At 37.1% G+C, this 12,106-nt stretch overlaps 1 protein-coding gene across 6 annotated transcripts in view; it reads right to left on the reverse strand.

Moving 5' to 3' along the window:
- The window catches only part of CADPS2 (calcium dependent secretion activator 2), a 700,135-nt gene that overhangs the window by 69,738 nt on the left and 618,291 nt on the right, over positions 1 to 12,106 (reverse strand). For 5 of the 6 annotated variants that reach the window (XM_027855140.1, XM_027855138.1, XM_027855144.1 and 2 more), the window contains 2 exons: positions 11,893 to 11,907; positions 4,613 to 4,687 (listed from right to left, as the gene is read on the reverse strand). In XM_027855140.1, coding sequence (XP_027710941.1) covers positions 4,613 to 4,687; positions 11,893 to 11,907 — 90 coding nt within the window. The remainder of the gene's footprint in view (positions 1 to 4,612; positions 4,688 to 11,892; positions 11,908 to 12,106) is intronic. The other variant, XM_027855139.1, reaches the window with a different exon arrangement.

Consider the following 12,106-nt stretch of genomic DNA (forward strand, 5'->3'; position numbering starts at 1 on the left):
GGGAGCAAAGGTTTCATTTTCCAATAATACTGCTCACCCTGGGCAAGTCCGTATTTCAGATAATCACCCCCATTTTAGGACATCATCTCCTTTTATCTGGGCTATTGCAATAGCCTTCTGACTGGTGTCTCTACTTCCAGACTTCAGGTCTAGGTGATCTACGTGTCAGGATATTAAAAATAGCAACAAGCACAACTTATGCTTGTTGAGCCACTGTCAGTCATCTAGGAGATCTAGGAATAATTACAGATAATGGGAAAGGTGCCATGAGACATAAAATTGGCAAATGCCCCAATTTTCAAACAGCGGAAGAAGGTAAATCCCTGAAACTATAGGTGAGTTAAACTTTGATTCTTAACAAAAATCTAGAATATATCATTAAAGAATATAGAAAATTCCCAGGATACATTATCAAAGCTATATTGACTTTGATTGTTAACACAATTCTAGAACATATTATTTAAATTATAGCTTCTGAACATTGAAAAAGGTATCAGAAAGAGGTCGTGACAGACTAACTTCATTCCCTTTTCTGACAGGATTACTGAGCTAGCAGATTAGAGGAATGCTATAGTTATTCGCTGTGTACTTGAACTTCAATTATGGATCTGAGAAAATTTCTAATATTATCGACAGAGAAATATGGGGATGGGAAAATATGAATTGCATCTGAGTATAGATTTGGTACTGGCTGAATGACTGGGCCTAGAATTCAGATGTATGAACATCGACCTGGAAGGAAGTTTCTAATGGAGTGCCACAGAACCCTTTCTCTGGTTATATTCTCTTTTCTATTTAAATAAATGACATGAGGGGCAGCTAGGTGGCACAGTAGATAGAGCTCCAGCCTTGGAGTCAGGAGGACCTGAGTTTAAATCTGACCTCAGACACTTGACACTTACTAGTTGTGTTTCCCTGGGCAAGTCACTTAACCCCTATTGCCTCACCAAAAAAATCAAATAAATGACATGGCTAAAGACATACCGAGAGAGATAATTCAATTCTACAAGTATTTATTAAGTATTTTCTATGTAATACTATCTAGGCACAAAAGACAATGATACAAATACAATAGTCTCTCTGCTGTTCAGATTTGTACGTGATACAAAACTGAGATTGTTCTCCATACTAGATGACAGGATCAAGATTCCCAAATAAGGCTTAAAATATGGGATAGCACAAATAAGGTGAAATGTGATTGACATAAAATCCTGTATTTGGTTTTAAAAATGACTGCACACATACAGGTTGGGAGAGCCATAGCTGGACAGCAATTCATGTTATCTTGAAGTCAACATACTGCAAGCTTAAACTAAGTTTGCAAAAAAATGATATGGCAGTCAAAAAAAATCCCAAACAAAGAAAACCAAATGCAATCTCAAGCTGAATTAATTGTTACACAGAGTGCAGAAAGTCAGTATGAAGTAGAGTTCAAGAGCCACTCTGGAGTCAGGACGATGTCTCTGTCTCCATCTCTGATACATACTGACTATGTGATTCTCCTCAAGACAATCCCTCAGGGCCAGAGGCAACTGTCTAAGATTACAAACTATGCAACAACTGCCCATCTGAATTGGTAGAGGAAGTGCCCTCACCTTACGCTCCCTACACCAATGAAATCATAGGTCTGGACCAAAAAAAAAAAGTGTCATTAATGAAATGATAGCTTTGTTGTATAACAACAACAACAATAACAACAATAGCTAGTGTTTATATAGTGCTTTAAGGTTTGTTACCTCATTTGATGTCCATAACAACCCTGTGAAGAAGTTGATATTATTATTTGCATTTTATGGAGACTAAAACTGAGAGAGGTTAAGTTTTGACTAGGGTCGCTCATGAAGTAAGTGTCTTTGGCAGGATTTGAAATCAGGCCAAACTCTAGGCACATTACAGCTGGCATTTAGTTCCAAACACCAACATTTTAGGGAGGACACTGAGAAACTGGAATGTGTCCAAAGGACCAAGATGGTGAGGTTACTTGACCTCCATTTATGAGGATCTATTGAAAAAACTTGGTATGAAGAATAGAAGAGTGATGGGGACATCATTGCTGTCATCAAGTACTTATTTAAAAGGCAGTTTAACTTGGCCTCAGAGGACTTAATTGGAAGTAATGGGCAGATGCCGCAAAGACACAGGTTCAACCCACATGGGAAAGAAAAAAAAAATTCCTAATTGGAAATGAGGGGTGACCTAAAGTAGAATTAGCTGCTATCACAGGAGATCTTCAGATAGAGGCTGGACATCACTTCTTGGGGATGGTGTGGAAAGGATTTCTGTTGAGGTACGGGTTGGAGAAGATGATCACTGAAATCCCTTCTAATCTTGCTCTGTTATTCTGGACTCTATTTTTGGAATCAAGTTCTTAGAGAATAGCATGCTAGCCTGTGCTATCATACGTACCACAGGTGGTGGAATGTAACAAGCATCCCTGACCAATGAATCTGAAGGAGAAATCTACAGCCCTGTAATCCCTCCTTTGGTTCAGAGGTGCGTCTTGATCATCCAAGCATGAGACACAGAAAATAGCAAGTGAAACCCCCTACTTAGCCACAACTAAATAAAGCAAAACCCCTTTTGCCTAAAACCTCCCATTAAAACTTCTTGTTTGTTTGGGTGTAGATCTCTGACTTCTCCAGCAGAGAGGACTCTTGGAGAAGAGACTTCCTCTACCAATGGGGAGTGATGACCCATCTAGAGAATTGTTCAAGGGCACTGAGATGTTAAGTAGCTTGTCCAGGCTGACACAACCAGTGTATGTCAGGACTTGAATCCAGGTTATGCTGGTTCGAAGGCCAGCTCTCTATCTATTACGCTATCCTCCCTCTGTTTCAGCTTTGAAAATGCCCCCCATTCCCCACTGGCATGCCTTCTCCCTTCCTGAGTTTCCCCGGGAGCGTCTGAGATATATTTCTGAGGTTTAGCTACATCTGTGGCTTAAAGGACATTGCATCAAAGGTATAGATGCCTGGAAAAGGAGGGGAACCAATAAGGAAATCAATGTGAAGAACAGCGGGCTTCCAGCCCAAGGACTGCATTGGTGTTCACTACATACATACACACACACACATACATATATACACATACATGTGCATGCAGATGCATGCGCATGATACCTATTTGCATACATATGCATATACACATACACATACACACAGATCTGTATACACACACACGCTAGTGTGCTGGGCAGCAACTTTATGGAAGATTTAAAGAAACAAAGAGAAGAACTGCACAAAATTAGAAGGTATGAATGAGTTGCCATCTTTATTGTGGAAGGGACTACTCATACCAAGATGGTCTCAAATTCATAGATATATTTAAATAAACAACTTTTAATAGGAACCTTCCATGTAGAACATTTTCCCTAGAACTGTTACCAAGAGTGTTAAAACTCATTTCTCTCTCTGCCCTGGTCTCTTTTTTGTTGTGATTTATTTCTCTACAACCACCACACATAACCCACCTTCAGGTAAAGTGGTGTGTGTATATGCAGTGGTGATGGTGGGCAGCAGAAGAATAGGTGGGCATTGTCAAAGTCTCCCTTTTCTCTCACCTAAAGCCCTGATCTCAAGAGGTCAGATGTAAACAAGGTAGGAACATTTATATCTGCCTTTTCCTAAGCTTATGTCCTGGGGGTGGGAGGTGGAGAAGGAGGGTGGCTATGAATCATGCAAATAAGTATGATGCAAAACAATGCACAAGTACAGGAGAAAGGTAGAAACATTGTCTCATGTGGAGTTTGAAATGAGTGAAAGCCGCATTATTGAAGAAATGTGTCTGCTTTTACGTAAATGCAGGAACTAGTGGAGTGTGGATACTTATTAGGTACTAATAAGGACAAGTATCCTGTTACAGTCTATGAGGACCAACTCTTTGCAAAATTATAGAGTGAATTATGTCTCTGAAGTAATTTCCCTATCTTTCTATGTTCATTTCCCCCCCCTTCCCCCAATAGTGTGTCTCCTCTTGAAGCGCCCAGTACATGGATTGTTCTGTTCTTCCTTCCCCTTTCCTACTCTTAAGAAGGGGATCTGACATTGTTTATTTAGATCTTAGCATAAATTGAATTCCCTGTGTTTATAGATTTTTGTTTTTAAGACTTTATCTCTAATTGCAGAATGAAATTGTTTTATTCCATACTAAAGGAATTTCACACCTTTGCAGGCAGGTGAGAGTGGTATATTTTAGAGGTAGGAAGCAGGCATTTTAGTGATGTAGGCGGCTGTCCATTTTGCCAATCTAAATGACAGCCGTTTTAGCTTATATGAACTGAGCACCTAAAATTTTCCCTCTACCATATGGACTAAAACTCAAGGCTGTGGATTGAAGAGGATAGTAAAAGACCATAAATTCCTAGCAGCTTTGCTAGAAGGCAAAGCAATTTCCTAAAAAGTAACACCAAAACAAAGCAATAACTTGTTAGGAACCTTATGTCAAAAGTTTTAGATGAAAGTGGTTTATGCACTTCCATTTTTTTCCAATTCATTTTTCTTGTTCAATCAGACTAAAAAAAAAAAGGAAATGTAGACATTTCTAATAATTCTACATTTGGAATCAATGCTTTATTCAACAACAACAATGATAAAAGGAATAAATATTTCTTTACCTTTGAAACCAGAAGTGAAATGATGTCTTTTACAGTGTCTTCAATCAAATCATCTATTTTAGAATGATACTGTTGCTGGGTGTTAAAAGACAAAGATGCATTAGTGTGGATATGAACACAAAACTTTTGTCATAAGTCATAAACACTCTAAAAGCTGCTAGCCCTGACAGATCAGATGTACTCAAAATGATCGTTTTGAACCTCAGAATAACAAAACCTTGAAAACGATCTACCCAATCAACACTCTTTTTACATTCCGTGTTGAAAATTTTCCCATGCACGCTGTCGAGTTAAGCAGCTAATGGGGTTATTATTTAGATGAATTGAGTTCTTATTCTTATTCAGGCGAAGGAATGTGAAGGATACTTTTTTTGTCTCCTCCTCTATAATTACGGTGGTCGTGTATTTTTCTAAAGGGTTGGTTTAGCTGGCGAAGCAAAAAGACTAGAAAAAGATTTAATTAATACAGCATTTCATGTCTGACAACTCTCATTCATAAGTTATTTTAAATGTGCTCTAGAAACAAAATGAGCTCTCAATTGTTCATTCTAAAAGGACCTTTTTGTCAGCATGGGGAGCAGCAGTTTATACAATTCTTACAATATGCGCAAGCAAGGGCAAAATTAAAATTTCATCAACAAAGGTGAATGGATGGTAACAAATTAATAGGCCATAATAGGTATTATGAAACAGCATTCCCTCTCTGCAGTCACAGTCCTGCTTCCTCATGAAAAAGACGCCTTTAAATAAATACAAAAAAAGATATATTTAAAATAAACCTGAAAGACTCCCCTGCCCCCCTTTTCTCTAGGGAATACTAGAGTTCTATTCTTAAATTAGCAGGAGCTAGGGCTTCTACTGCCCTGTGAAGGCACATCAATTTAAACAATAATTCTTCCTTTAGAAACATTTATCTGACAGTACATTGTCCCCAATAGCCACTTCACATAAAATGTGACTTGTAAAGACTAACCCTATCTTGATAGTTCAAGGCTTCTTGGAACAGCAAACATAATGCATAGAGGGAAAGTACTGAGGTCAGTATAAACATCAGACCAACTTAGCAGCTGCCAAGTGAAGAGTTTGCTAAGATTGTAAGTTTTTGAAAGCTGTCTTTCAAAACTTCTTCTGAAAACATGTCTCAAAGTTTCCACACAGAGCAAAATACTGACTTAGATCTGCCTTCGTGTACCAAGGAAACGATTTTTTTTCTTCTCACTGGTACATGAAAATCATGTCTAGTCAGCTTCTACCTGCATGAAACCCAACAGAGGAAAGGGTAAATTTGTGTTTGTGTATGTATATGTTTATGTGAATAGCAATTTTTCCATAGATGTGTGATTTTACCTTTATTTTTGGTGGGAGAGTGGGCAAAGGGATGACAAATAAATAAAAAATGATATATAATACATATTTTATATAATACATATGTATGTGCATTCTTAAAGATCTCTATGTATATACATACACATATACATATACATATATATGTGTGTATATATATGTATACTCGAGAAAGTAAATATTTTATTCAGTAAAACATGAAAAGTTGGTGGAATTCAATGATTATTGGATCCGTGGCCTTATTAGCCTTCACATCAGAGCTCCCCAAAATATAAAAGGATTTGAAACATGGAAAACAGCTTGCTGTTGCTGAGGTACAGGCACACTTCCTGCTTTTTATAATAGCTCAAAGTATATAAAAAGGGAGGGGGTCTAAGGGGGAAGCGAGAAAGAAAAGTAGTCTTGAAAAAGCCATCTGGCAGTTAAGGTCCTGATCCAGCCTAAATTACCCACAACTTTCTGAGCCAGGCAAGCCCTCACAAGAATATGTTTCCTAGGCCCCCAGCAACTGAACTATTCAGAGAGAAGGCTGGTTTGCCAAGGAAGCCATTCCCTACTCCTCCCCAAACTGCTAGGGAAAAAAAAAAATCATTCTTCTTTCCCCCTCTGGGCCCGCCCCCTTTCCCCCAAGCTGAAAGTTGTAAAGCTGACTGGGTGGTGGATGAGTTTATGTAAATAGACTCTGCTGCCCATCTCATGTTTTGCCACTCTCTTTTCATAAAACCCCCTTCCCTCAGATTTGGCGTCTCTTCAAGCAAAAGGGAACTAATCCAGTCTCTGACTGTAGCTACTCTTCAGCGTGGATTAGGAAAGGGATTCAGGATATGGATTCAAGGTTTATTTCATTTCTTATGAGCCTACAGATTTTTATTTTCTATGGCAACCCAAGAAGGGCTTTAAAGAAAGATACTCAATTGGAAATAATCCAATGGATTGGGACCAACCGAACCCCCAAACCTTGTCAGGTGCTGGGATTTGGCCCAACAGAAGGCTTATTGACTTATCCTCATTTGCCTTAACTTTCAATTTGCATAATTTTACTGGGTTATTAGCGGCCCCAAAAGGTGTTCACATATTAGCGAGGGAATGTTGCCCAACAGTTCCTGGGATATCTTTCTGGGTTAAGCTTTTGAGTCAAGTCAGACCCTATGTTTCCTGAAAGCAAATATGAGATGAGTCACTGTAGATTCTATTTAATCCCCCTTTTTGATTCAAAAGGATGAAATCCATCATGGACCATTGGAGTGATGGCTATCTTTAAAAAAATCACAGCAGGATTTAGCCTCAATTGAAGTTTAAAAAGAGATTTCTAGGTAACTGTGGTTATATTAAATAACTGATAACCCAAAGCATTGGATAATGGAAAATTTATTTGTGTTAGATTTTAGGCCATTTCAATCAGTCAGTCAATAGGCATTTATTAAACACCTCCTACGTGCCAAGTACCGTGCCGGGGTCTGGGGACATAAAGAAAAAAAAATGAAGCAATCCCTATCATCATGGAACTTATATTCCATCATATATTATTCTATTAATAAAAAGATATATTATTATATGATTAGTATTTCTCCAAAATTTTTTCAGGCCCAGACCTATGATTCCTTTGAGATACAGAATTTCCAAGCTATTCTAATGCAGATCAGCACCTGATCTCTAACTTGTATAGTTTTCTGGGACACTAAAAGGTTTTAATTTGCTCAGGATCATATAGCCAGTATGTGTCAGAAGTGGGTCTTAAACATAAGTATTCCTGACCCTAAGTTCAGATCTCTATCCACTACACCATGATGTCTCACTCAAGTTTATTTTTTAAATTATGTTTGGCTTGGGATAGCTAAATTTGATAATTTGATATAATTTGATAATTTGATAATATAATTTGATAATAACATAACTCCCTATATACACCTTGGCTAGATAATGGGTGGAAATGGCTCAGGAACACTGTGAGCAGTGTTCAGAGGGTGGTCAAAGGTTTACTATTTAATATTGCACAAAATCCCCTAAATGAATAATTCAGAGCTAACAAAATAGGATCACAGATTTACAGTTCAAAGGGACCTCAGAGTTCATCTGATCCAACCCCCTCATTTAAGTGATTTGCCCAAGGTCCCACGGGAAGTGAGCATCAGAGGGTAGTAGCTGAACCCAGCTCCTCAGATTCCAGAGTCAGTCTTTCCATGATAACACATCACCACACTAGTCAATACTAGAGAAAATACTGTTATGAGAGTTGGATAATATTATAAATAATTTTATTGGAGCCCCATAGCAGAGGCTTACAGCCAAAGAGGAACAATTTTTATTTTGACTTATATATTATACATTAAAAAGGTTTGTTTTGGCCATACCAAAAATCCTATGAAAATCTTCTCAAGAGTTTCTTGTTGAACTGGCATTGTCATATCCTAGGCCTTCCATAGGTATGGGTACCAGCCCCTACTTGAGGCCTTTTCCTCTTTATACAAGAAGAGAAAATGATTTTTGATTCCTGCGGTAGGGGTAAGTGGCTCCCATCACATAGTCAAGGGTAACGGCAGCACCCTACAGGACTTTTACTGCTTTTCTGGGTCTCATTTGGTATGAGAACAAGGAATTTAGGGAGCAACCACTTATCTAAAATTCCTGCCTTATTTTACATCAAAAGAATTCAGCACCATTTTACCTTCCTGTTCTCATGAAAACACATAAGAAATGAGAACTAACCAGTTGCTTGTTCAGTTTAACGGTCTTAAAAGAGTTTTGCCACAACTTCTGGGATGAACTTTAAAGCTGCTGGATGGTTACTTGTGGGGACAGAAATCTTCTATTCTGAGAACAAACAGCACAAGGAAAGACAGGCCCCCATGTTGCCCCATTAATGTGCTTTCATCCTCACCCAATGGGATTGTCAGACAAAGTGGCTTTGAGGGCAGATGAATGCCTGTGGCCCATTGAATGCTCTGCTTTTCTGCTGTGATGGCTAACGAGGTTTTTAAATGCGGTGCTGGTTGTGTGATCTCAACATCTGTCCCGGGAGGGCCATCGCTGGGATTGATGACTCGTTTCACACAACTATCACATGGTAAGAACGTTCATCCACTAATCAGCCTATTAAACACTCTTCTGAGTGGTTACAGAACGTGCCTGCATCATCACATGTCACGTAAGAAAACAGAATAATAATTTACAAGCACAGAAAATAGGGATGAGAAAGTTGGAATGCAATCACAACATCACAATTCTTGGCAGGCTTCTGAAGAAGTTTTCTCTACATTAACCAAGGACTCTGTCCTTATAATTTGGGGAATAATATATGGTCTGTTAGCTTTTAACTTTGACATAGTTCATTGAGTTTCACATTTGGCTACTGATAAAATTTTTACTAAAGCATATGCATAAGCAGCTATACTCACTATATTTTGTATTTAAATATTTAGAAACAGCATTATAGGTTTATATATTTTCTAAGCCCAGGGTCCATAAGTTGGGCTTCTGCCTAAGTCACACACTTAGTAAGTTGCTAGAGATACTATAGGTAGAGCTGATACTCCTACCCAAAGTAGTTCTTGGGCATGCAGAATGAAGAAGGAAGATTTTTTGGGGCTTTGGGTTTGAATTCATGGGGGAACAATACTATGGGTGAACTTCCTGTTCATTCTGTAGTTCATGTGTACCATTTTGTACTGCTACATGCTACAAAACCATGAGGTTTTAAAATGCACCTTGAATACTGTATAAATTATGTGTCAGTTATAGAGAAATTAATTTTCTTATAATTTTAACATGGCTAGTCTTTAAAACCATGCCCTTAAGAAAGTAAAGAATTTATTTTTAAGTAGAACAATTCTTTGATGTTTATGAGGATTTTAGTAGAAGTCAGAAGTTGTTTGTCATAGTTATAGGATATTAATGAAAGAGACATGTGTTGATCTAGTTTCTCTTCCCTCCCTTCATTTTACAGATAAGGAAACAGAGGCACAGAGAGATGAAATTCCTAGACCAAGATAATATGGATAGTTAGTGGCAGAAGTAGGTCTAGATTAGAACCTGGGTTGCCTGACTCCAAGTCCAGTATTCTTTCCACAGAAGTAGATTTCAGAATAGCAGCAACAAATAACATTAGATATTAAAAAGCAACAAATAAATAGAACCCATAATGATGGAAAGAGGCAATGGCTTTATAAATGAGATGAATGAAGAGATTTAATATACGATTCTTGGGCAATCAGAGGCATATGTATATTGAAAAACTTAGATGAGTAGACAAGAGATACTGGTATCTTGGTCAGTTCTGCTTGATAAAGCAACTAGAGGTAATGATATAAGTGATTATAAACCCAGGATTATCAAGGACAATTTAATATTTTACAATATTTGCATTTAGGGCTTCAAAAATAATATACAACTGAATTTCTATAAACCACACATACCCAATGAACTATAAATAGGATTAGGCTAGTTTGTATCACAGGTATGTGTGTATTTTTTATATATATATATATGTATATATATATAATATGTATATATGTGTATATATATATGTAACACACACACATATAAGTGTGTATATATACATACATACACATATATACATATCTATATACACATATATGTAAACATGCATACATTAATTATGGTCAAAGACAAATTTATTCTGGTTAAATTTATTCTACAGAAAAAGGTGAACATCAGGAATTTTATGAATCATTTCCATTTGTAATTGCATTCTCAAATGGAGCTTTACATTTTTTTGCCTTATTTAAATTTATTCCATTCAATTAAGCAAATGTTTATTAAGTATCTACTATGTGCGAGTTATTTAGTATATACAAGGGTTTGCAGAGTCTGGATCCCCGATACGTAAAAATCAAATGCAAATCATTTTGAATTACAAAGGGATCAACGTAGAAATCCTTATTTAAAGAAGAATTTAGTCTCAAGAAGATAAGTTTAATAAGCGGTACAATTTAAAATTTTGTTAATTGTTCTCTACTATAAATATCAGAAGGTCAGATTTTAGTCATAAAACACATTTCCACAAGTTTGACAATGTTTTTATAATGAGATTGTAGTAACAAATTTGCCTATTATAAACAAATGATCCACTGTCTGCTCTAAAGAGTAACTTTCCAGCCACCCTCTTCCCTCTCCCTACAAAAGAGAAAGAAATCTCAGAATTCCTGTCTTGATGAAGGACATAAGCACATGAAAATGTCTGCATTTCTACAATCTGAAATAATTTAAATAACTAGTAATGCTCTTATTTAGTTCTCAGCCTAAGAGACATATTATTTCTCCAGTATTGCAAGTGCTAGCCAGAGGGCAAACTTTAGCTATGACACGTTACATTATTTTGCCTAAAAAATGCCCTGGAATCTCACTATAAAACTTATTTGTTACAGAACCCAATCTGGCATAAGGCTGGGTTTCTCAAATTCCACCAAAAAAGTGGTTTCATTTATAAAGTGGTTCTAAAAGACTCAGATAAAGAGACTTCAGCATATGTTATTTTAGCTGTAATATATCCACATATAAAGACATAAATAGGGCAGCTAGGTGGTACTGTGGATAGAGCACTGGGCTTAGAATCAGGAAGGCTCATGTTCATGAGTTCAAATCTAGCCTCAGACACTTAGTAGCTGTGTGACCCTGGGCAAATCCTTAATCCTGTTTGCCTCAGTTCCTTACCTGCAGAATGGGCTGGAGAAGGAAATGGCAAACTACCTTAGTATCTTTACTAAGAAAACCCAATGGAGTCACAAAGAGTTGGCTATGACCGAACAACAACAAAAAGTCATGATAGCAGTTAACTTAAAAACACCTAAAAACCTGAGAACAGATTCAATTGACTTATTTAATTAATACATATGTTTACTTGTATGCATAATTTAATAAAGAAACAATACTAAAATATGAAAAGAAAAAAGCAGGTTTCCGAAATAAAAGGGACTTACCCATTGACTACCAAGCTGGAACATGCCATGGAAAATAAAAAGACCAAGGAGAACATATAAGGGAAGAACAAGGAAATGGTGAAAGAATAATTAAAATGAAAAAAAAAGGCAAAACAATATCAAATTCAACAGATGAGCTCAGAAAAATGTTCACATTCACCCACTCAACATGTTCAACAAAAACCAATCACAGAGGAGACTACAATGAGGGTGC

Source organism: Vombatus ursinus, unplaced genomic scaffold, assembly GCF_900497805.2.
Source record: "Vombatus ursinus unplaced genomic scaffold, bare-nosed wombat genome assembly UNPS02010788.1, whole genome shotgun sequence".
NCBI lineage: Eukaryota > Metazoa > Chordata > Mammalia > Diprotodontia > Vombatidae > Vombatus > Vombatus ursinus.